This window comes from Gymnodraco acuticeps, unplaced genomic scaffold, assembly GCF_902827175.1.
Source record: "Gymnodraco acuticeps unplaced genomic scaffold, fGymAcu1.1, whole genome shotgun sequence".
NCBI lineage: Eukaryota > Metazoa > Chordata > Actinopteri > Perciformes > Bathydraconidae > Gymnodraco > Gymnodraco acuticeps.
In genome coordinates, this window is record NW_022991632.1 from 1,396,465 (window position 1) to 1,422,700 (window position 26,236).

The window sequence follows — 26,236 nt, forward strand, 5'->3', positions numbered from 1 at the left end:
TCAACTGAGATAACTACATTATTTGAGTTTCTCAGGTGGGTGTGACCACACAGGTGAACATTAGCATGTGGAGGGAGATTTAACCATCTGTAAGACTTGGTTTGGAACTAAAAATGGAGGAGACTCTTCCGCCACATTTAGTTTTTGTTTAAGTCCAAAACATCACAGGTCTGTCCACCCCTTGTTTTGAGTTATTACTATAGATAGAACAACTCAGAATCACTGAATGCAAACACTTGTACTAAACTAATGACAGGGCAATCGTATGCAGTAGATTGCATGTTATTGATACTGTCTCTATAAATGACACACACTTTTCAATTTGCAATGTTTTAAATATCTCTCCATGGTTTGTTGATTTCCTGAGTGTGAGCCACACAACTGTAACCCAGAGGCCTGTACTGTGAATCCAGTTCAACAGACCCTGGATATGTTTGAGTTATCTGGCTCAACTAACCCAAAACAAACGCGCTCTCGCTAAGCGGTCCTACGACGCTGGTTATCAACTCGTTAACTCAAGCCAGGATTTCTCTGTCCGGCTGAGTGCGCGTTCACATGAAAGGGGCGGGGTTAGCAACATTTGACCAATCACCAACATGGAGAAGCGTACTGACAGCGCAGCGTCACACTTCCTGAATGAAAAGTGAACTATAATATTAGACATATGAAGACGTTAAACTTTAAACATCCATGACTTAAACACTTTATCCAGGATAAAAGCCACATAGTTGCACCTGCAAGGTGAATACAGCTGGCAAAATAAAAAGTGTTTGAATGCGTACATTAACAGGTTTATGATATCACTGCCCCGTCCAAGACACGAGTGGATCTGACTTTAATCACCTTTGTCTCCAGTGTTTCGTCAACCTAATGTGTTGCTTAAAATAATACTTCTGCATACAGTATGTGACACTGTGAGTGTTGCACAGCCAGATACGGCTCAGCTGACTCAGATAAGGAAATATATGATACATTATGATGTGATATGAATGATAATGGGACACACACATCGAAGTCTGCACTCACAGTGCAGACTTCGATTTGTGTGTCCCATTATCATTATTATCATAATTATCATTCCCATTATTACTTTGATCCGGTTACTTATATTGTGGCAGATATTTAAGTAAGCTTTCTTAACGCTAATGTTATAATAGTCAGATTGCTCTGAAGATGGGAGGTGATATTCTATTAATGTTCACGTTCACACAGTCAGTTGATTTTTGCCGGCCGTCTTTCCTGCGACGGCAGCTTTCCTGTATTTCCTCTATCCTGTAATATGACTTGATCGCTTTAAACTCCGCACACTGAGCTCTGATTGGTCAGCAGGCGGTGCTTTCACTGAGTTGATCTCTTAGCCTGCAACCTAACCTGCTCTGGAGCAGGCTAGCCGTTCAGCATAAGTTACCATGGAGATCTACCCCGGTAAGAAGAGAACCAGCGTCGTAGGACCGGAAACCCAGAGTTTTCCCTGAAGTTAGCTCGCTAAGCAAAAATCCGGCTTCGTAGTACAGGCCTCGCACGTGTGCTGTTTATCCACACTGCAGACAGTTTTAGGAATGGTGCAAGATGCACATTTTAAACAACAGTATACAGTCAGATAATAATCTCACAACTAAAACATCTCTGTTGTTTCAGAGGGAAGTTAATAACATAGGTATTTAGGTTTTAAACCACACATTAGACTTCCATTTTTAACCACAAAGGATTAAAATAATAAGGAATAATATGCTATAGTTGTTGCTGAAATTTCACACTTTTTTCATCATTCCGACCGTGTTTGTTTGAAACATTGACACATTTTCTTGGCGCCTAATGCGTTTGCATATTTGTCATTTCCCTTTGTTCTATCACGTTAAATCTTCCCACACTTTTCCCACCCCTCAAAACACTCAGTTTGTAAAGTTTCCATTCTGTTGTTTTTGTTTTGAAGCAGCTGCTCTCCATCACATGCTACTGTTGTTATCATGTGACTTGTTGCTACTTATCTTTACAGAAGGACGCTACGCATGTATTGTATTTACATAAAACTTTAGCATATTTTGTCAAAAGTGAATAATGGATTGTAACACTTTCATTTGATTGTGTTCCTAAATGTTAGATCCGCGTGCCGCTGCAGGACGGGCGACGTAGCAAGTCCATTGAAGAGCGAGAGGAAGAGTATCAGCGGGTACGAGATAGGATCTTTGCCCGAGAAGTAAGTATTGGACCTGGAAGGTTTTGAATAGTGAGATGTCAAAAGGTCCAAATTGGACAGTACATTTTTGTTAATAAATGTTGAATTTTGACGTGGTAATATTGATATCTGAAGTTGGTGTTTCCCAGTGTGTTTAGCTTGTGACCCGTTAATACAGAGCATGATCACGATGTGCATGTCTGTGAGATGTAAACAGTTGTTTTTACCTTCTCTCATTGTTTAATTTAGATAATAAAGGCCTGAAAGGTTTAACCAAAACAGGTTTCTAATTTGAATGCAGGTTATCAAACTATGGGAACAGCTACTTTAAACACCATGTCACATGCAAAATACAATCATTTAAAATGTTAAAACTTCTGAAAGGTTGTTTTGAAAAAAATGTTGGCCGCCTGGATGGATGAAGCATTTCATAATGTGCAGGTGTCCTTTTTCTTACAGTCCTCTCAAAATGGATACATCAATGACAACAGGTAAGATAATTCATCCTAGTGGAGACTGTGATGTGTGCAATGTATTTATACTCCATTTCTGCCACCTTTCCCCTTAAAGCTACAGAACGCTTGTTAAGTTCCAGTTATGTCAAATGGAGAGGGCTGTAGACCCATCAACATCATATATACTGATTTATTTGTTTAAATTTGATCACTTACATTACTGTAGCCCCTATAATAGGTTTTGTTATTTTACTGTGATTAATATGCATGTGCTGAGGTTTCTCTGCAAGTGTTGTTAGACTGTGAGAGACATGATGTCTTTAAGAAAGATTAGTCGGTAATGGAACAAATGTTTTCTAGGAATGAGTTCTCTCACACAGCACTTAGTCAGCCTCCATCCCTTGGCATCCTGGCCATTGAGGTTGAAAGTTTAGGACAGAATATGCTTAGAGAGAGAAAGAGCAGCGTGCATTTTTTATTTGCAGGGTAAAAGTTCTGCACTGTGCCTACCTCTACCTCCCACCTTATCTCCCCCTCCCAAAACCCCCTCCTCTTCTCCAATGCAGTCCTGTAACCCCCACATTTTCTCCTAATGTTAACCCCAACAGACTTTCCACTGAGGGCTACTGCTCTAGCTCTCAAAAGAGGAGGCAGATCTTTAGGTATTGGGGTGCTGCTGACTTTGACTTGTGTGTTGCCATGCCCATTCTTTCAAAGTGGTTTGGTGATGATAGTGGTGACTTGTGGTGGTTTTTATATCTTTGCTTTGCGTAGTCGGCTGATTGATGGCTATTCCAGCACTGCACTGTGGGGCTTCCCATGGCCCATGCATGGCTGCTTTGTGGTTTCACTGGGGACTGATTGACCTACTTACCCTTCCACTCATCCTCCCTCAACTACATTTTGATATAAAGTAACTGCATCGCTTCTACAGTAACCTGTTTGTTTTGTGGTTGACTTAGTCTTGTAGTTTGTTAACATGTCACCTGTTGCATAGTAGCATATGAGAAATTGTAAACGGTACGTATATGCAATTATGCTATTAATCTGACAAAAATAATACGAATTTTAGAGTGCAGAAAGGCTATATTCATTGTTTTCTTAATTAAAGCAATACGAGTTTTTGTTCTATACAATATTAGCGAGTAGTGTTAAATGTGTTTCACGAATCCAAGTTGACACATTTATATTGTTTTTATGTACTGTTGTAGAGGATTAACAAAACAATAAATATTTTAATAAGTAAACTAATCGTTTCTGCGATAAAGGGCAACAGTTTATTTCGTTTTTACTTTTCATTTTCTAGGAGTATCTAATATACATTCAACCTTTAATTATGTGCGGACTATTTGTTTATTCCCTTATCACTAATATTTCTGATTCTTGCAGGAATGTCATGACATTCAATTCAATTGCCATACAATGTGTAATTTAATAATATGGCATTGTTAAGTTATGGTCTTTTTAGAGTTCACCTGAAAACAAGCCTTATACCCCAAACCCAGCAAACTGAGTCAATGATATTAGCTGTTGCAGAACACATGCTGTTAATTAATAACAGCATAACACCACAGTCCTCACCTAAATAAACCAGAACCTCTTTTGTGAGGCATGGTTTAATGTAGCCATTTAAAACGAAGCCCGAGAGGGATAGAGGCACATAAGCAGCCTTGCTTCCCCTGCTTGTGCGTGTGATGGGGAATGCTGTCGTGACCAGAGAGTGGAGATGAAAGATCATGTGATCAACAGCAGAATCCCTCCTCCTCTCCCTCCTGCTCTCATCTTTGTCTGCAGAGCGAAGCGAACGAGTGTGCGCCTCCCTTCACAGAGAGCGGCAGAGCACCCACCCTCCCTTAAAATAGGCTGTGCAGAGAAGACTCAAAATAGATCCTCCATTAATTACAGTCTCTCTGAAATATTTATCAGCCACCTTCAAACACCACTCACTATCTCTCGCGTTTTACAACCCATACCACATAACTGTTCCCACAATCAGCCTCACATGTTTTCAATTCATTTCACTCTTGTTCTTTTCACATCGGCATACCCCTCTTACAGTGTTAGAGTTAACTTGGCTTTTTCCTACTCTGCTGTACTTAATGTCAAAGGTCTCTGTTGACCTGCAGAGCATACATTCAACCTAATGCTACGCCACCACTATGTATAGCTAACTTTGATTGTTTTGTCAACAACAAAATAAGAAAAAATAAGTAAGGCTGTCAAATAAAGCTAGGTTCAGATCAAAAAGGATTCGGTAACCGAGTATCAGCCAGTAAATCTTCGTAAACATAGTGGACATTGTACAAGATCTCCGGATATCAGAATGTTAATTAATTGTGTGATTAAACATTAATATTTAAATCTAACACTTATAATGACGAAGACACTTGGTAGTAGAAACTTTAAACTATTTTTACCCTTTTTGTTAATGCATAAAATGTTATTTAAAGGGGACCTATCATGCAAAATGCACTTTGTGATGTCTTTTATACATAAATGTGTGTCCCCGGTGCGTCGGGGAACTCACGCAGCGTCAGAACATAAAACCCTCTCTCTTTTCCTCCGTACCCAAATATTTTAAAAACGGGTGTACAACGAGCGGATACAGATTTCCATCCGCTGTGTCTTTGTGAAGGGAGGCCATGTGCCCAGTTTCAAATGCGTTATTTTAAATGACATTAGGACATATTTAAATGAAGCGCTACTACTTCTAATGCTGACATGACAATGTCGGACTGAACCATTCAGTTGTGATAGAGGGGTTTCCCCAGAGTGATGGTTTGTTGGCAGCTGCCTTTATCCAGGGTGACAGCATCACAACAACACAATGAGTATGTCTACGGCAGTACAGTTTAAAGAACCATAGTGGTGAACCAGTTGATATTTTGTAGATGGTGTGTAATTTACAGGTGTATGTGTGTCCTGTTTGTATGTCATTGTTTGTGTCCAATATAACATGTTTTAAATTGCATGTGTTACTGTTTACCTCAATTTATGTGTTCAAAAATATATCATGAATGTAAGCAAATGCTCATTATGTGAATGGTGTCTCCTGTCTTTGATGGTGTTTGTGTTGAATTCATGGAAGTTTGTCTCATCCAGTGTCACTTGTTACACCCCCCTTGTTGATTGTCTGGAGCATCTTTTCTGCCTGCATGTATGTTTTCCTTTGTGGATGGGTTTTGATGTGTGTTTGTGCGTTTGAATGTTTGGTTAGATGTTTAAAATGGGATATAATATTGTTGGTGATATGTTGCCTGTTCTTTGTATCGTGGTTTAACTAAACCAGCCAATGTGCATCGGTGTTGAATGCCCCATCCTAAATGAAGCCTGTCACACTGTCCTCTCTACCTGTTGATGACCTTACTGTTCTCTTCTGCTCTCCCCTCTATCTTGTTTTGTCTTTCACTTTCATTCTGTCCCGGTCTACATCTACACAATTCCCTATCTATATATTCCTCCTTCTACCCATTTACATTTGTGTCTCTTTCCTCCTCTAAATTCAACTCTGCATTCGACCTATCTCTCTCTTGCTGCCTCCTAACTCTCCTTACTTTACCTCTTCTTTTCCTCTTATCCTACTCCATCCCCATGATATCCCCTTCCTTTCATCTCTCCGTCTCTCTCCTCTTCCTCCCTGTGCTGTCTTTTCTCAGAGGGAACCGTGAGAGCTCCAGCCGGGCGTCTAGCAGTCGTCAAAGCAGCACAGACAGTGACATGAAGTGCCTGGAGCCACGGCCCTGGAGCAGCACCGACTCAGACAGCTCCAACCGCACCCTCCGGCCACCCGTCACCAAGGCTAGCAGCTTCTCTGGCATCTCCATCCTCACCAGAGGGGATAGCCTTGGCAGCAACAAAGGCTCACAGGGAAGCTGCAAAGGCTCTCGCTCTGGTAAGACATACTGTAGACATATTAAGGAGTTTCTGTTGTATGTCATTAATGCTAGCATTATCTCACTTTTAAAACACCGCACCCTTTTCTATACATTATTAACTATTACTAATACAACAATAGCTACTTAAGTGAAGCACAAACAGCTTTTCAAGCCATTTGATCCAGTCGGAATTATTATTCTCTAGCTGTTCGCTTTTTATTGTTGAGCGTTCTCTTAAAATGTAATAATAGTTACTCTTAGCTGCTTGACAGATGATTCAGGCAAGACATCAGGAGGTGCATTTGACTCATTGACTCTGTTACATAGACTCTTGGAAACTCCTGTAGGTTAAACTGCACTAACTAAATACTTTCAGAAACCTGCTAGCATAGCAGTTTTAAGCCACAAACAACACATAATGCAACAATATGTTGCAAGCTGTTGGTAAAACAGTATTATCCTCATTTGAATATTTTCTTCCATCTTTGAATGTTCTTTTTTTATTCAAGAAATAGTATTAAATGAAAAATGCAGCAACTAAAGTTAAAGACAAACAATATTACATTTGATAGTGATCTGATTAATTAACATATCAACAATTGGCATATTTTAGATTAATATTGCAAAATGCCAATCTGATATCTTCCGCCACGACTCCAGATGCATACCATAATAATACATTCCCCTTAGTCCTCATTAGCCAGTATTTCACTCAGTATTTCGCTCAAAAACATCTGCAGTATTATCTTTTTGTTTCATGTCTTCTTCTGCATCACTAGGTCTGTCCCTAGTCAGTCCTGATGTGTGTCCTCCGCCTGCAGCCTCCCAGTCCAGCCGTAGCCTTCTTCCCTCCCCGTCACAGCAGCCGCAGCCCCAGGTTCCGCCCCAGACCGCCCTGCTGCCCACCCCACAGCAGCACCCCATGGGAAACCACATGATTGCTCAGGTATGTACCGCCACTATATGTATTTACGTCAAGCATATCGGTAAAACCAAGACGTACTTTCAAGTTAATTAGGGTGTCATTTATTCTGGTGCTCAATTGACAACAAAAAAATCATCAACTTTTTCAATAATCAGTCGATTGTAGTACTTTTCCATCTCCTCTGACTTTTAGGAACCTGTAAGGAACATTATTTTTTACTGATATCTGTCATATAATAGAATCATTTGTATGTAAAAAATATCAACGGATTAACTGATAATGAAAATAATAATTGATTACAGTCCTAGCCTCAGGTCGTTCACATCTAAAGATAAGGTACATTAGAGCAACAAGCTAACATGATTGCACATCAACAACAGTTTATGAAATGACAGAGATTTCCTCTTTTGTCTCTTTTAGAGTAGTAGCTCACTTTGTAAACCTCGTTTTATTGTTTTGGTGAAATATTCTAAAACCACATATGATAAACATTTTTCATCTGTTCATTAACAACTTTCCCTCTATGTTTAACCCTCATCTTTCCTATGTATTCATTTCTCTTTGTCTCCTTCTATCCTCCTGCGTCTGCCTCCCGTCCTCTCTCCCTGCTCTGCCTCTTTATTTCTACCCTCTCTCTGGTGATGTGTGTAGCCGGTGGCCACTCTGCAGCCCTCTCAGCCTGTCTCCTACTCCAGCCCCTCCTGCCCCCAGGTTCTCCTGCCAGTGTCTCCTCCCCAGCAGTACACAATGGTACTGACACCACTTGTGTTTTCATGTGTCAAATACTGCATTAAGGACACCCTTAAAGTCTTAAACGCTCATACTATGTTCTCAGAGGTATATAACCAGGAAAATATCATATATTTGATGATCAACAAATCTTTAGAGACTAATCTTTAATGTATTTGCTACTCCTTGTAACGGCCCCTACACACGGCGGAGTGCGTTGACTCTTCAACGCTTCTGCCCATTCACTTTGAATGGGGTGACGTCACGTTTCGCCGAACTGCATTGTGGGAGCGAAGCTTAGCTTTTCTCGCGGTGCTCGCGGGCAAAAGTAGAGCAATGTTCTACTTTTGAAGCCTCGACCGAGGCGTCAGCCAATCGAATCATATGCCAGTACAAGTTCTAGCCAATCAAACCACGTGCTTGTGTGTCTGGGGCGGAAGATTCATGTGATTGGTTGTTGGTCGAGTTTCAGCCCCCCCCCGCCGGCAAGCGACAACGCACGCCGCAGTGTGTAGGGGCCGTAAGTGTCTGCATGTACATCAAGCTAATGTGTCTTGCTGTGACAAAAAAAAAGCAAGAGTTTTGCTTATTTGTAATTTGCTTTTGGTCTGCCAAGCACTTTATATTGATTTGTGTGGAGATGTAACAACATTCTGTTTATTTGAACCATTAACTAAATGCAGATGAATATGAAAAACAAAGTCATTGATATTGATCCTCTTACCTGAGATGGATATTTTTCTAAATGTCACAGTGCTCCCTTAAAACTCATCAAGTGCTCTTACTGTTGTTAAGGTAGCATTATGGCTTTATTCACTTTGAATCACTCGTCCTAGCGCAAACTTCAGAAGAAGCACAGACCGTGATGCCAGCAGCTACAACTGCGGGTGTTTCTCAATCTCGAGTAAAGCTGCTCCAGAGCCACTATTTCAAGCATCGAGTGCCGCCGAAGTACTGTTCCAATGTCCAGCATACTTGGAATTCTACCGAGCCCTGCGTACTTCGTTGGGAGAAATTTCGAGGCTTGCACATGTGTAGACTCCGCGGTCTTAAAATCCCCACAATGCTTTGCGCACGGACCAATTTCCCCAAATCTGTGGCGGAAAATGTAAGGCGGGGCCTCTCATATGACGCACACTTGCTCGCCTGCTCCACTCTTCGTTTTCTGAATGCCAGGAAGTATTCTTGCCTCGCTTCTGAAACAAGACGCTCGGAAGACATGTGCTACTAAGCAAGCGTACTCGACATTGAGAAACACCCTGTATCTACACAGGGTGTCCGCGGGGTCTTAAAAAGTATTATAAGTTGATCAATCAATTTAGCGAAAATGAAGGCTATTAAAAAGTATTGAACAGCATTTTCCAAGGTATTACATTTTGTAGCTTGTTTTCAATAAGTATATCAATTGTCCAAAGAGGTCGTATTCTACAGTCTGCCTGAATGTAATCATTGCGTAGGTGTGTAGTGTGATTCTGTGTAGTTTATTTATGGCATCCCGTTGGGTTTGACGTCATCTGAACAGGACATCGCACGCTCACTGCTTGATAGCGCGCCAAGGTCCGTTTACGCCGGTTGTTAAACAACATCGTTATGGGGAAATGCAAGTCTGCGTCCAAATGGTTGGAAGATAAGGAGGAAGGACAATCAATACTGTATATAGTAAGTGTGTCGCCAATGTAACCGGTTAGAACTGGAAGTGGTGTACCCTGCTACAGATATAAGAAGCTTTAGATTGTGACCTATAGTTTTACATATCTGTAGATGGTTCATACAGTGACTTTCTGTAGTGCACTTTGTGGCTAACAATGCCTGCTAGTATTCAGAGTGCTGGCTTTGAGGGAAATGTGTAGGTATTATTTTATTATACATGAAATATTGTGTAATCTAGATTCATCCTAATAATCGTATACTTTGTAATTAATCGAACATCCTTCTTATTCCTCCTAGGGAGAAGATCTGGCGCCACAGTTCACCCAGATGACTCTGAGTCGGCAGGGCTCCAGTGAGAACCCTGAGCCCCCCCCCATGTATCAGCCTCCTCCCACGGTGCTGACTCAGCACCCGCCTCCTCAGACCGGCTACATCATGGCTACCACGGGTCAGCCTATGGCGCCTCCGTCTGGCTATCAGCCTGCCACTGGACACCCCCATCCTCCACCTCCACCACCTCCTCCATCCCAGACCGTCATGCAGGCCCCGCCCCCCCCACAGGGCTACATGCAGGCCCCTCCACCTCAACAGGTACGCTTTTCTCCACAGGCTGCAATATCGAACAAAGGTTTTGTTTGAATGTTCCCAGAATACCGGAAATGGGAGTATATTACGTTTGTGATACAGTATCAATTTGCTCAAATATTTGTATACGGTACACCTTGATACAAAAATACTTTGTTGTTCCTGTAAGGACATTTGTTTTGGATTGCCTCCTGCAGTTCCATCATTTATTACAAATAATGGATTAAGGGTGAGGCATCAACATTTGAACACAGGAGTTATGTATATATACACGGTTTGCACATACACAATACGTAAACGTTTATTTGGAACTGTTTAGTTTGTATTCATTTGTCACTTTTTCCAGGAAGAGGTGATGGCATTAGGATGGTTGTTTCTCGAGTATTGATGATTCTCTGGGGAAACTGCTATTTGTACTGGAATAATTAGAGTATTTGAATCCATCGTTATGCATGTGTGAAATGGTTCATTAGTCCTTTAGATTACATTTGGAACACGCTGACACCATCTGATGTCAGGCTGTTCCTGCTTCCTTGAGATATTGGCCACTGTGAGGCTCATGTTCCTTACACCTCATACTAATGAGTGTTAATGTAAAGATTTGTTAATGAATTAGAAGAGTACACTGTGTGATCAACGCTGCACTTTGTTAAAATACAGATACAGAGATGAAACTTGTGAGTGATATGGCAGTCTTATAATGGTTTCCCATTACAGGAACTGAACACTGAGAACAAGAGGTCTGATTTGTTGCGTCAAAGTGATTTGAACAAGGCTTACTCAACAGCACAGTTATCTCCCTTTTTATAGGAAAGGTGTACAGGGAAGTAACTGCTAAAGCTGTTGGATTGAGACATCTGAGATCTCCGCTAACTGTGAAATTACAACATCTCAATGAGTAATAGTTTCCTGGCACAAGGAAATAACTGGTTTAATTGTCAAGCGAAATCTACCCACATAATTATTATTATTATTACTTCCCACACTGTTTTGTGTTTCCAGCCGTGGCACAGTACTCATCTCTCCTCTGGTGACTAAATTGCCAGAACATGTGTTTAAATACACATTATCTGGTCAGTCATGTCAGAGATATTTTTCTAGTAATATGATTGTCTTGGAAAGAGCTATGTCATTTTGTAGTAATTACAGGGAAAGTACACATTACCATGAAAGAACTTTGGAATCCACGTAATATTCCTTCATTAAAGATTTATTTTTGAAACCTAATCATTGGAATGTTTTACATTGGACACAATATAATTGGACACCAGAATATCATGTTAAAAGTAGAGGTGGTTATGAAAGATGAAACGGGTTTCTGCTTATGTCGACTAGGTTGCACTAGCTCACTCATTAATTGAGTGTACCAATATAACGCTGTCCATAGTTCACATCTGAATTGTCCTTTCCAGGAAACTGCCTAGGTTATTACAAAATCCATAGACATTGTTGTTACTTTAAAAACTCTCCAGTGATGAATGAATGCAATAAATATAACAGAATAAAAACTCAAAAGAGTTTCGTGTGATATATCAAGGATGTGATTCCTGTGAAGTATCAGGATTCACCCAGTGGGGGAGTTTGGTTCTAGCGCCCAAAGCGCTGTGTGTCACCTCCACAAGCTCGCTCTCAGTTCGCCTGTCACATTCCTCTGATCGCAGAGGCGGTGACAATATGATGACTTTTCTCACTCCGTCACTCACACTCTCCCTTCCCTCCCTTAGGCTTCTGCTCCATAAAGAAGTTATTATAATTCATTTGAGCAGAGAACTAAATTGACCTGGCCGTTAAACACCCTGTGGGAGACATTAGGTCCTGTAATGTGTGTCTGGGGCTAAATTGTAAAAGAAGATAGAGAATAGCTGAAGTGACTACATAGTGTTGTGTTCATACGAAGTGAATCTGGGGTCAGTCATGTCTGCTTAGAGCATCAGAGGATGTATTATAATCAGGTACACATGTTTTAAACCTCAGACAGCAGTGCAAACTATTAGTTAATGTGTTTTGTTTACATGACCTTGCTTATAGGGCAGAGATACTTAATTATCGAAGCACAAACAGGTTGAATCATAATTTATCAGTGATGCAGTGTTTGCGCAAAAAGGGCAACCGAGTCCCCAGTCCCCCCTTCCAGGAGAGTTTGCAGACACAATTGTGCATGCATCATTAGCTGGAGTTTTAGTCCACGTGTCTGGAGTGAGCAGTAATGCTGTGGCTTTGAACGTAGCAGTGTGTATAGTTTATTTGTCGGTGAATAAATGCTACAACTCCCAAAGACCCAAGTCAAGTCCCCATGCTTGCTACCTGTTCAATATACTGATGCAAGTTAGTCCCAAAGTTAGCTACACTTTTGTTTTTGCTTATATTTTCTGCGATTTCATTTAGTTGTTCCAAGCACTGACCCATATAGTCCGCTTCTTTTGGTGCTTTTTATCACCCTACAAACAATCATATATATTATCCTCACTCTTATTGATTTCCATTCTGTATGAACAGCATGGGCCGTTAATGGAAGGAGCTCTGTGTTGTTTAACGTGTGGGTGGTGGACAGTGTAGCAGGAGGTCAAATATTAACACCGCTGCAGCCTCGAAATGGGCTGAATGTTGTCATGTATGCAGATGAGGTTTAAGGCAAGAATTATGCATTCTCCTAACATTCAACTTCCTTACTGTTATCCACTTGAGGCCTAGTATATCCATTCTGTATGCTTCATTTAGCCAGTCAGATCATTTTGTATTTTGCAGTTTTCGGGCCTCAGCTGTTTACTGTGTTCAGACTTTACCGTCCTGCACTAAACACCAGACGGACAAAGTTGGCAACAAGCTAGTAAATATAGTGAATCATTTATTAAGTATTGATTTTACAGCACCTCCCATCTTCAGTAGATGGAACTACTTTCTCAAATGGAGGCCCGTTAATTGTATTGTATACACCTCGGAAAACATAGTGAGTTCTGGACCTTCCTGCTCTCACTGGTGGACAGGTCCAACAAGAGTGAAACATCAACTCACACATGTCACTGTTATTCACAGCGCTTGTGTTTGCTGTCACAAGTGGCAAAAAAGAGTCACTGTAGGATGTAGGGATGGGTATCGTTAAGGTTTTAACGGTACTACTACTTTTATCGATACCGCTTATCGGTCCGGTCTTTTAACGGTACTTTTATCGGTTCTTTTGGAGAAAAAAAAACTAAACGAATTGTGAACAAAACTAACATTGCTTTTTATTTAAATTAAATACATAATATTTCACAACAAAAGAAACAACGTTTTAACAAATCGTATTAAATAATCTGAACTGTAAACAGAATAGCTGAAAGTTTAACAAACTAAATAACTCAGTTTCCTCTAATCATTAACCCATGTTTGTATAATGTGGTTAACTCCGTGTGTTGCTGCTAGCATACATAACACCTGACGTGGAAACGTTACTCGTGGATGGGGCTACAGAGCTGCTAGAAAGACGGTCGAACCCGGTGCATTCCTCCGTCTGAATGTGGAGCACTTTTGCTAAATGTTTAGACACATTGCTCGTGTTACCGCCCTTACATGCTGAACTCTTATTGCGCTTTAGGCAACGAGCATCGAGACGGGTAAAGTGTAACCACACCTCAGAGCGCGTTCTCTCCGCCATCTCCTCCGTGTGTGTGTGTGTGTGTGTTGCTGCATGTAGCAGCTGCGTGTGTGTAAACTAGGGGCTGCACGATTTTGGGAAAAAATCTAATTGCGATTTTTCTGACAAATATTGCGATTCGAATTGCGATATTTGTTTTTAAGCGACCCAACGGAAGTTTATTGTAAAATGCAGCCATAACTCCGGCTAGGAAGGTCGTATCAACGTACTCCAGTCTCTAGCACCCCCGCAGCCCGAGCTACGAGTGAAATAACTAAACTTACATGAAACTTCCGTTGGGTTGCTTTAAAGCAGTGGTTCTCAAAGTGGGGGGCGCGAGAGACCAGGAGGAAAAATGGTTATTAAAAAAAAAAAAAATCATATTTGGAAAAATTATTGATTGAAAATAATATGATGCAGTACAGTACTATTACGTCTGGCTCTCTGTGTTTCATTAAAGCTCGGCTCTGTGTGTGTGTGGAACGAGCCATTTTGTGTGTGAGCGAGAGAGAAAGAGCGCACCGGTACCGGAGATCGTTGATGTGAGCTTCTGGTGCTAGCGAGTTACGCTAACGGATATAAGGAGTTTCAGACTGAGAGACTCAGTGAGCTAAAGGACTCTCTCAGTGTCATCTCAGTGGGTCTCAAACGTTTTGGTCACCATTAATGTAAACAATTATTTCCGAGGCACACGTTTATATGATCATTATAGTTATAAAAAAATAAGAGAATAAATTAAAAGCAGGTATGAAATACTATATGGCAGTAAAAAAAGAATACAGTTTAAAAGGGGAGTGATTTCTAAAATATCCATAAAGAAATAGTAAATCTGTTTCCAGTTCTGTTTCAAATGGGTGTTGAGAGATGTATCCATAGATCTCTTCATTTTGCTCTCAAAGTGCACCAGATTGATGCTTTTAACTTCAATATTTAAAAATCTTCCCGGGGGAGCATGCCCCATGTGAGGTCCACACACCACCTATAAAAATAGCACTTTACCCCTGCATACACCTATATGCGGCCGTGAGCTGATTATCGAGCCTTCTTTGTAACAGTTGCGGGTACGTATGCGTGGGGAGTGTTGCAGTAGAAAATTCCACTGTAGCGACCGGTACATTAATGGGAAACCCTAAATGTTTGAGCACCCTCTATGAAATGTCAAGCTACCCCACAGCACCCCCAAAAGAAATCTCTGGCGCCGCCACTGAGCCTGACTATTTGTGTTGGGGGGGGGGCCCGACTTTTTTTTTCTCCAAAGGGGACAGAAAAAAGAAAAAATTTGAGAACCACTGCTTTAAAGTCAAGCTTCAGTTTAAGATTCACCCTGTAATAGATGTAAAACATGTGATGGAGCATTACTAACTTGACTCAGATGCTTTGTTTTACCAAACCATCTAGGAAAGCTCCATTGGAAGCCATTTGGAAAAGGGCAGGCACTTTCAAAAATACATGGCAGGTGATTGGATCAATCTGTCTATCACCTTCTATCATGGGCCAATTCTGATTGATTAACAATGGCTGGTACATGTGGAGCACAACACTTCTGATTGGTGTGGATGACTGACACACAAGAAGAAGAAAAAAAAAAAATGTAAAAAAAAAAAAGTAAAAAAAAATCGCAGGCTTTGCGATTTCATAATCGCATCATTTAAAATCGCGATTTCGATTTAAAATCGTTTAATCGTTCAGCCCTAGTGTAAACTGCCCCGTCCCCTCGCAAGCAGGCGGGAGAGAGATCGAAAATACTAAAAATAATCATAGAAGCATTTTGCAGTCTTTTTGCATGTTAGAAACAGAGTTGGCGACACTAAAACTGCAATATAATGTTTGTGTAGCAATAATATACATCACATATTTTTTACATGTCTCCAGTACCGATAAAAAGACCGCTAACGTCGGAGCTTAACAGTACCACGGTCTTTAATAATTCAGCCCCGGGGCCCGTTTAATACCGGGGCTCGGTACCCATCCCTAGTAGGATGCCTAAACTGAGATATAATAATACAAGTATTCGATAATTATTGATAAAACATTTAAAAATGAAATAATGTGCTCTCAATGCCATGAAAATACAATCTTTCCTGGTATTGCCTCCGTGTAGAAATGGCACTGACGCAATACCAGGAAAGACGGAGTCACTTTTATTCATCAAAAGTCATTTTTCTCTCATTTAGTATTTGAATCTCTATACATGTGCTTTTGTCTCCAGATACAGGTGTCATACTACCCTCCTGGTCAGTATCCCAGCTCAGGCCAGCAGTACCGTGTGCCCCAGCCCATCTCCCACCAGGTGTCTTATCCTGCGCAGCGCACACAAACCATGCCTCAGCCCACACAGCAGTCAGGTCAGTTTGAACATTTTGTTATTCTACTGTATGTTGTTCCAGCTGCAAAAATAATGACTCCACAATACTCTGTCTATCAGGTAAAAGGTTGAATTTAAACAACCTTTCCCCTGCATTGTCCTGCCAAATCAAATATGCTAGGACCAAAATAGAGCTCTTTCTTTTTTTTCTCGGAATACCTTGACACCTTTATCCCTCAGTCTCTTTCATTTGGGGACTGTCAAGGTTGATTATGTGTTTGTACAGTTAACAACAGACTGACAACCAGAATGGACTCTGGCTCATAGCGAAGGCTGCCAAATCCATCATGCACACTGCAAGTCAGTCTTTCCTTACATCATGCACATGGCCGCTGCGTGGTTTGAAGTATGAGCTTTGTGACGGTATGAAGCTTGTTGGCTTTCTCCATATAGCTTCAAAGATAAACCATTGGAAATGCAAACATAAAGTGCTAACATTCCAAGGTATCTAGCATTTTTTACTTTATAAAAACGTCAAGTCACGTTCATCCAGAGAAATGTGTTATTTCCTTTGTGTCATCATCCAAGTAAACTCAATGTTTTGTTCTGAAATGGAGTTTCTGTGTTTGTTGAAGTCATCTGTACGTCTGCCTGTTGTAATGTGATGTTCCCCTTACAGTCAAAGGCCCAACCACCCTTCTTCTCTTCTTCTCCTCTCTTGTAATATACTCTTATACTCTTACTTTATCATTCGCCTTTTCTCTGCTGTCCTCAGGTCTCCAGACCATGATGCCCAGCCAGCAGCCGAGCTACCAGGGCATGATGGGAGTGCAGCAGCCCCAGAACCCCGGCCTGCTCAATTCCCAGAGGGCCGGCATGGGAGGACAGATGCAGAGCATAATGGTTCAGTACCCGCAGATGCCATCATATCAGGTATGGACAGTTTGAAGTCAGCCAAAATAATGCCATTTTGATAGTTTTGCTATTATCAATACAAAAATGTGCCTTGCCTGGAGACTTAAAGCGCCACCAGTGGTTACATACATGTGGCTGATCTTGGCATGGTTAACGGCTCCATCTGGTGCACACTTTTGAAAACAATTTATTTTGAAAAGGCCTTCACCACCCATATTAACATCACTTTATTGATAACGTGGCAAACGTGTACATTATTCAAAGGTTACTGTACATTTTATTTTCATGAAATAGCTGCTCATCTGCCGGGTCAGCTACAGCCAACAGACTCCCACAACCAGTGGAGGAGAAGTACTCAAATATTTCACTTAGTCCATTTATCATTTTAAGTGCTTCATGCATAGCTTGTCAATTTGACCAGGTGATCAATATAATTGTATCCTTACTGATAACCATCATAATTGATCTCTTAGTTATATTTTGCATCCTCAAAGTTACTTAAAGGTCCCATGTCATGGTCATTTCTACTGATCATAATTCCATTGTTGAGGTCTATTAAAATAGATTTATACTGTGCAATTTTCCAAACTCGACGTTGAGAGGCTCGTTGCTGCGATCTGCTGCGAGGAGCAGACAGGCTTCTGTGTCGGCGATACAGCTAGAACAAGCAAAACTCATCCTGAGCACACACAAAGTCACAGCCGAAGTAAAAACAATAAGTGTGGCTTGATATTGAGTAAGAAAAAGTTTTATAACGCTGTGAGCATGGGTCTGCAGAGAGCATTTCTCCGCGATCCCAAAGTAGCAGCCCGAAAAACGTTTACCCATTTAAACAGTCGTGGTAGATACCTTGTTTGTTTTAAACATCATAAATACACAAACAACAATGAATACTTACAGGTTGTGCACCCGAATCTCCCGCTGGTCCAAACAAAGTAGGAACAGCATCGTTCTTCAGTGCCGAAAGGTTTGGGAAGCTTTGTTTCGTGAAAGGCTGGCAGAGGGTGCGGCCATAGCTCTGGGCGTGGCTACTGGGTATCCCTACGTAGCGATACCCAGGAAGAAAACATTGGAAAATGAGAAATCTCCAACGAGGCGTTTTGGGGAGGTGTTAGAGTTTTACTCGCTACAGGGTGTACTTTGAGGGTTTTTGACTGCAGTCCGTTTACATGCATAAAAACTTTCATAACACACAAGGGGACGGGTAATAACCGGAAAAGCATGACATGGGACCTTTAAGATATTAAAAACGTATAGAGGTGGAAAGGGATAATACTCAAGTAGAAGAGTAGAGTACAAGTACAAAAATGTAATGCAGGTACTTCAGAATTGTGCTTAATTACAGTACTTGAGTAAACATACCCCAATACCTTTACTTGAATACTATTTTGAACGCTTGCAAACAACGAGATAAAAACAGATTGACATTTGTTATTGAAACAGCAACACGTGTCTGACCAAGTAATAATGACATCATGACTGGAGTTAATCCATCTGAGAGTTTGGTCTTCTTTGATCCAAACTGTTGTTTAGCTTTGACAGCACTCAGAACTTCTCCTAAGGTGTTTTCTCTCTTGCCCTTTCCCTTGTTGCAGGTACCAGTGGGAAATGAGAGCCAGCAGGTGGTGCAGCAGCAGTACCAGCAGCAGGTGATGGTGCCGGTCAGCCAGTCGGTCCAGGGCCCCATGCCCGTCTACTACAGTGTTATCACCCCCACACAGCAGAGCAGCACAAGGTATGTCTGAACAATGCAAACTCATTATTATTCCCTTTTTTCATTCCCTCATTTCTCTAATAATTGTTTGGTCGTACAAAATCCAAATATATTTAGATAACTATGATATACAACAGAAAGTAGCAGGATCTCTGCATGTTCTGACATTTTTGCCTGAATAAATGTTTGGGCGATGGATTCTCCTAAGACCCGGATAGAAACATGTGTTAATTGAAAAATGCTACCTTTATAATAATATTGTGCTTTATGTTCACCTGTATGTATGTATGTATGTGTTTGTATGTATATGTACCTTTCCCCTGCAGGGTGTCCGCGGGGTCTTAAAAAGTATTAAAAGTTGATAAATCAATTTAGCGAAAATTAAGGCTATTAAAAAGTATTAAACGGCATTTTCCAAGGTATTAAGAAGGTCCACAGCAACGACAACATGAAACACCCTTTAATTTACTGAAACAACATGTCGGGAAACCCCCTCAAGGTGGCCCCATGCATAGCGTGCCATAAAATGCTGCTTCTTATTTTAAGTTTCGTTGCCTTGCTCTGTGGGGGGGGGGAATAAACAGAAGGGCAACCATGACAACCATGCTCCGGGGTCTTCTTCGCTGCTTTTGGTGTATTTTGTGGCGGCAGCAGCGCCACTTACAGGCCTGGCATATGTACTACAGCGTTTCCAGCATTTCCAGCGGTCTAGTGTGAACGGACACGTTAATGAATCGAATGCGTGTGAACGGAAGACTTTTTTGCGTTTGCGTATGCGTTTTACTGTATGCGTCCTCGTGGGGCCGGGGGTCTAAGCCAAACTATATCTGGTCACAGAGATCTGCTATTTTAAAGTAAGGTCAACACATATCGACCCTAAATATAGTCTATATTAAGAACGAGAAAAGTCTTAACATATATATCGTTTTTTGTAAACATATGACAAATGTGTGAGGGTGACGACGTGAGAGCATCGTCCTATGTGCCGGGCTTAGCCCCGGACAGCCCCAGCCTAATTTAACCCCTGGGTATTTGTGAGGGAGCTCCTATATGGCATTACCCCGCTGAAGCTCACCAAAGTTTAATATATTTCATAGTTCAAAGTTTTGTCAATTGTTTTGTTTATTGGTCAAATACTGGTTTCTAATGGTTTCTGAAGAGTTTTACTGGAATGAAAGAGCACAGAGTACAGAAGCAACAAAGCAGCATACTGCATTAAACCTGACCTTCACAGAGAGGTTGAAGTTCATGTGGAGAGGAGGCTTCAGTAGTCTGTCTGCACTCTGTTTAGTTGTGCTATCTTACAATCAATATAGTAAATGTGAGCTAAAGTGTGTGGCCAATGTAACCGGTTAGAACTCGAAGTTGCGATGAGGTCTTAAAATGTATGGAAAGGGTCTTAAAAAAGGTCTTAAAAGGTATTAAATTTGACTTCAGGATTCCTGCATATACCCTGCCCTGCATTTATTCTCTCCCCTTTATGTGTGTGTGACCCGGCAGCCCGTCAGTCAGCTACCTGCAGCCCCCCAGCTCTGAGCAGTATCAAATCACTCAGTCGCCGTCCCCTTGCAACCCTCAACAGTTGCAGCAGCAATATTCAGGTGAGACTGAAGGGCGATTAGTTAAACATTTCATAAACAACATTGAAGCTTTTTAAAGTATTATATACTCATTGTATCTTGTTTGTGAGCATTATTCTCCCAAAATGAATGTCTGGAGTATTATGCAATTTAGTGATGCCCTACTTGTAACTGCCCTACCCACGAATCAGGTGAAAGGTATTTAGGGTAAAGGTAAAGCGAGGTACACAGGGTTCACAGGTTGAACTTGTTCATCGATTTCCTCAAAAAAGAAATGTTTGAAGAAATCACAAACCTCCACGTCAGAAAGGCCTAAAGTAAATGTTGATCGTAGTCACTTTATCCTTTCAACCTCTGCTCCTGTTTGTGCCGTTTACTCAGGTTGTTCGACAAATCAACATACAGCTATGTGATTGGTCGGTTTCTCAGATTCAGACTCTTGGTTTCAGGTTTTGATTTGAAACTTTCCCTCCACTTTGAGACTAAATCCAACCATAAACCTATGATTTGGGTCTTCCTGAAGCGTATTAAATGTGTTTGAGATGAAGAACGTGCTTCATCTTCTTACGCCGGTAGAGTGAATTTCATGTTCTCTGCAGAAAAGCACTAGTTGCTGAGAAACTATCCCCTCAGTCTTTAAAATGTTTTAATATTTTAAGGGTCAGGAATTATTATTAAAAAGAAAACAAATGTTGCTATTTTGGATTCCTTTTTAAGATGTTTGTTTTTCACTGTTTTATCTGTGATGCAATTGAAATAATGGTTTCAGGACGTTTGTGGTCCGTTGGATGAGTTCATGGCATATTTTGATGAAGAGAGAGAGATGTCCTTGTTGTTTTGAGCTCCTCCAGTTGTCATGTATTGCAGGTTTATCTTATGTCTGTCTCTGTGTGTCCCTCAGGCGTTCCTCCTCCTGGGCCCGGGGTGATGGTCATGCAGCTCAGCGTCCCCAACGGACCGCAGCCTTCCCAGAACCCCCCCCTGGTCCAGTGGAACCCGTGCAAATACTACAGCATCGAGCAGAGGCCCAGCAAACCGGGCGAGCTCTACAAACCAGACAACACTCCACAGGTACACACACATCTTCCTCACCAGTGGGGGGGGGTCATCCTGTTATGCATGTACATGTATTTATTCAACAGTCACCTATTGGTCAAACTGAGGATTAAAGACGGAACTACTCTTCTCATGTTTTTTTAATATTTTCCCTCTTGGTTTTTCTCCTTGTGTTCAGGCCAGCACCCAGCTGACGAGTCCCCTGGCCTCCCCCACTCAGTCTCCCACCCCGTCTCCCTCCGGCAGCGTCAGCAGCGTCTGTCCCGGCCTGGGACCACTACCCCTCATTTCACAGTTCCCCCGGCCCGGAGGACCAGCTCAAGGTACAAATGAAGAAGAAGAGAGAAGGTTTAAACCTGCACACACAAACAGCTGTACGTTACCTGGTAACAGGGACAGCAATCATCCCATTACAAATTAGAGCCAACTATTAAAAGCAGACCAGGTAGTGGACATTTTTCTTCTCCTGTGTTCAATCCTTCTTCATTTCTAATCATAATTATTAAACTCGCCATGTTTTGTTTTTTTACCAATTGCTAGTTGTCCAAAAGTCTGGTAATTTGTGTCGACTATTTGTGTATACTTTTAATGTCACAACTATTACAAATGTGTGCTTTAACCCCTGTTTGTGCCACAGTGACTTTTTAACCTGGTCAGGTGGCGCTGTGCCACCTGGTCAAACCTCACGTGGCTTCACCTCACCTTTCACACACAGAGCCCCAAGACCCTCACTGATAGAGACCCACAGTAATATCACTATGACCCAGGGCTTTTATACCTAAATGAGCTTCATTGGGCACTTTGACCCAGTTCTCATAGCTTGGTGTGCTTTACAAATGTTTTACTCTCCAGTCGTGTTAAAGGTACATCTTGATTTCAAAACCTTTGCCAATGCCATAAAACTATCGACAAGAAATCTATCAAGCACCTTCTTTTTTAAGATGGCAGGAACATGCTTTGATCTTTATATATTATTTATTGGACTTATCAGTCAATTTCTTTAGGATTCAAGACTTTAACTGGTGCTTTCTGTTTTTCAGGTGATGGGCGCTACTCCCTGCTGGGGCAGCCTCTCCAGTACAGCCTGTGCCCCCCCCTCATGCATGGCCAGTCCTCCTACAGCTCCCATCAGGTCAGTACTGGCAGGCCGCTGTAACGCATAACTCCAGCCTTCTACATCTTAAGGCTCAGATTGATCCTGCTCTTACAGACATTTCAAGAATGCATCGCTTTTTTTATTCAGTTCATGTCTAGCTTAAATGGAGCCATCATGAATCGCAAGCTCCAACATGTTTCTAAACACACTACCAGGTCAAATGTACGCCTTCCAGTTTGTCATTTGTCAAGACAAACAATGACATTTATTATTGTCACAACACAAGAACATATTTTGTACTATTATAAATGTAATTCTTATATCTGCATTTGTTTTTACGTGTTGTTGAGGGTGATAGAAATGTGTTAGTGACCAACTAGTCACCCAGGAATATAAATAAAATATAGCTGTGGGACAGTGGCAACTTTCCTCAGATCCAACCGTAACATGTTGGCTGTGGAAATAGTTTGAAATCGTCCTTTGCAGCATGTAACCATTCCAATCTAAGCCATAATACAGTGTGAGCTGGATATTTGTCTTCTGGAGTTTCCATTTAGCAAACACTGATTGCTTTCACCCCCACCTAGTGCCTTGCTGTGGAACTGCTTGTAATAATAAGCCTAATAAAACATTTGATGTGTTCAGGGCCAAGGAGTAATGAAACACGGGGCACGAGGGAAAAAACAAACACTCAAATCTCAATCAACAGACCTCGGCACCACTGATGTTGGTAAGTCAGCCGTGCATCCTCACCGAGCACAATATCCTCTGCCAGTGATGTCCTGAAGTGTTTCTGCTGGAAGAGATGGTAGATAATGGAGGGCAGCACACCGTGTGCTCGGGACCCCCTTGAAAAAGAGATGGTGTATCTCAAGGGGTTTATCCTAATAAATACATTTCAAATACAAAAAGGTTTATTTTCAGAATAGCTTTTTTGTCCTTAATTTCCTCTCACAAACTCCTCCTTATGATGTAAGGATGTATTGCAATGCATTTTCAGTTCAACGGTATTTGTTTGACCTAGAGCTTCTTTGGGGGATTTGATGTGAGAGGAGAAGGTCCCATAAAAAGATGTAGTATTTTTAGTTATTTAATAATCAATGTTTTATTATGAACATACAATTGAATTTCAGTATTCCAGAAGCCATATTGATTTTCCAAGTTAGATTCCTCTGGCATGAGATTTGTGCACCAATGCACGCCGCTAAAAGTCTGAAACAGACATAGCAGGTCTTTGAATCAGGTGTTTGATGTAAAGACCCTAACGTCCCCCGGTCTCTCTGTGCAGTGGTGAGTCGAGTCCTGGAGGTGACGGACCTGCCGGAGGGGATCTCCCGACCGGAGGCTGAGAAGCTCTTCAACCAGCTGTCCATGTGCGGTGCCAAGATCCAGTGGCTGAAGGAGCCCCAGGGAGGTCGGGGAGGGGGCTGTGGCCCTTGTCCCGGGGGGGGGCCTGCAGGGCCAGGTGCCGCCGCCGGCCTCGGGGCCTGCATGGGGGGGAAGGGAGTCGACCCGGCTCACCTCTACACCGTCGTGGCCGTGTTCCCCAGCACCATGGCCGCCCAGAGTGCTTCCTTCAAACTTAACAACAGCGGAGCCAGCCTCTTCAAACTGAGGGCCGCCAAAAAGAACTATGACCTGCGCGTGCTGGAGAGGGCCAGCTCTCAGTGAGGGGGGGAGAGGGGGAGGCAGGACAGAGTGGAAGAGACAGACAGAAAGAGAGACTCTTGGTGGAGTGGTGGAACAGGAAGGAGAACTGAGGCGGACTGCTCTTATTGTACAATTTAAAAACAAAACAAAAAAAATGTACTTGAGTTTAATGATGTGTCAAATGTATAAAAGGGAAGGTGTGAATCATGAGGTGGCTGGGGTTTGGTTGCAAATTTGGTTTTGTTTTTATTCATTGTTTTTGTTTTGTATTTATATAGCAGATGAGCACACAAGAGACGCGACCATGTGTTTCACTGTTGCCGTGGAATGTGCGCTGCCATTATACAGAAACACATGAAACTCCACACATACATACATACATACATACATACATACATACATACATACACACACACTTACAAGGAGACACAAACAAACACACAGTCAACAGGGTCACGTAGCACATAAGAAAAACACACTGGACAGTCAAACCTTTGCCCTCCATCCTTTCCCTCCCAACGCTGTCTCTCCTTCCTTAACTCTCCGTCACCCAGTTGTCTCTTAATCTCACATATTTATACATTTTCATAAGCACAGTTGCGCACCCTCTCTGCTCTCTTTTCTTGCCATGTCTCATCCTGCCTCTGCTCCCTCGCCACCTCTCATGCTCCCTCACTGCTCTCTCCTCTTGCTTTCTGTTTGCCTTACTGCTGTTGTGGGTTTCTTGTATTGCGCTGTTTTTGTTTTTTTCTCAGAATTTTTTGTTTTTGTTTTTTGGGATTCAATATATTTATATAAGTGATGTAAGGAATAAAAGAAATCTATATATTTAGTGATTTTTCTTTCTTTCCCCTTGAGTGAAAAGATGTAGGTCTTCCTTTATCCTTTACTCCTCCCATCTTCATCCCCCTCTCCTCTCCTACATTTGTTTCCTCCTTACTGCCCTCTACCTCACTTCTTCGGCCCTCTCCTCTGACCCACACCCCCCCCCCCGCACCCGAGTTCCACCCCAACGCCCCGTTGTGTTTGCGTTTTTCGTTGACAGCTGTGCAGAACGTTCAGAAGAAGTAGTTAAAGTGCACAATGATTGCATATGTCTACTGTACATTTTATTTAATCTGTTATTTTTTGTTTGTTTTTAAAAATATAAAAGTCGAGAAAAAATCTATCAAAACATCCTCTGTGTCATGTGGTTAATTTTTTGACTTGAAGCTGACCTGAAGTCTGAGCCAGACCGAACACAAAGTGTGTGTGCGTGCGTGCGTGTGCGTGCGTGCGCGTGCAGGTGTGTGTGATACAGCGAGCATATGTGGACGTACTGTTGGCAGGAAACAAGATGTCCTAATGTGTTGGGCCGCTTCAACAGCTTCAGTGTGACTTGGCGTCGCTCTCTTACTTGTTTTTTTATTACGTGACTAATGGCCAAATTACAATACATGGATTACAGTATTTCAACATAATTGTCCATTCAATGAAACACTTTTAGTTATGTCACTGTTTGAAAGGGTCCCCCACGAGTTCCATACAGTAACTTACAATTGTTAGTAGGCTACTGGTAAGATTATTACCAACAGAAACATAAACGTATCACTCCTTAAAATGTATGAATGCTGGGTGATTTGAATCTACAAAGCTTCATATCCTTTCAAATAGTTTCAATGTTTGCATATATTTGTCCTTACTATACTGAAGTTATATGTCTTCAATGCATCTAACTTTAAATTCAAAGCATACTTTTTCATTTTGTCTGTGGAGAACCCTGTTCCGCGTTTCAGTCCAAAGTTGTAGGTTAAGTTTGGTTAAACATTTTCTCACAATGGCTTCCTTAAATTCAGGAGTTGCGCTAACAGATGTCTGCTCCAGCTTCAGGTGAAGGAAAGCCACATTTTCCTTTTTAGACCAGAGGCATCCA

The 26,236-nt window shown here is 41.7% G+C and overlaps 1 protein-coding gene across 15 annotated transcripts in view; it reads left to right on the forward strand.

The window, feature by feature from the left end:
- LOC117534184 (R3H domain-containing protein 2) overlaps positions 1–25,502 on the forward strand; it is a 60,167-nt gene extending 34,665 nt beyond the window's left edge. For 4 of the 15 annotated variants that reach the window (XM_034198314.1, XM_034198319.1, XM_034198311.1 and 1 more), the window contains 16 exons: positions 2,102–2,197; positions 2,618–2,667; positions 3,240–3,293; positions 6,288–6,523; positions 7,286–7,452; positions 8,083–8,181; positions 10,108–10,401; positions 16,218–16,353; positions 17,089–17,246; positions 18,824–18,963; positions 20,443–20,543; positions 21,424–21,593; positions 21,757–21,901; positions 22,619–22,710; positions 23,320–23,404; positions 23,963–24,345. In XM_034198314.1, the coding sequence (XP_034054205.1) occupies positions 2,102–2,197; positions 2,618–2,667; positions 3,240–3,293; positions 6,288–6,523; positions 7,286–7,452; positions 8,083–8,181; positions 10,108–10,401; positions 16,218–16,353; positions 17,089–17,246; positions 18,824–18,963; positions 20,443–20,543; positions 21,424–21,593; positions 21,757–21,901; positions 22,619–22,710; positions 23,320–23,404; positions 23,963–24,345 (2,406 nt within the window). Of the gene's footprint in view, positions 1–2,101; positions 2,198–2,617; positions 2,668–3,239; positions 3,294–6,287; positions 6,524–7,285; positions 7,453–8,082; positions 8,182–10,107; positions 10,402–16,217; positions 16,354–17,088; positions 17,247–18,823; positions 18,964–20,442; positions 20,544–21,423; positions 21,594–21,756; positions 21,902–22,618; positions 22,711–23,319; positions 23,405–23,962 lie in introns of all 15 variants that reach the window. The other 11 variants (XM_034198312.1, XM_034198316.1, XM_034198315.1 and 8 more) reach the window with 11 other exon arrangements.
- The last annotated feature ends 734 nt before the right edge of the window (positions 25,503–26,236 follow it).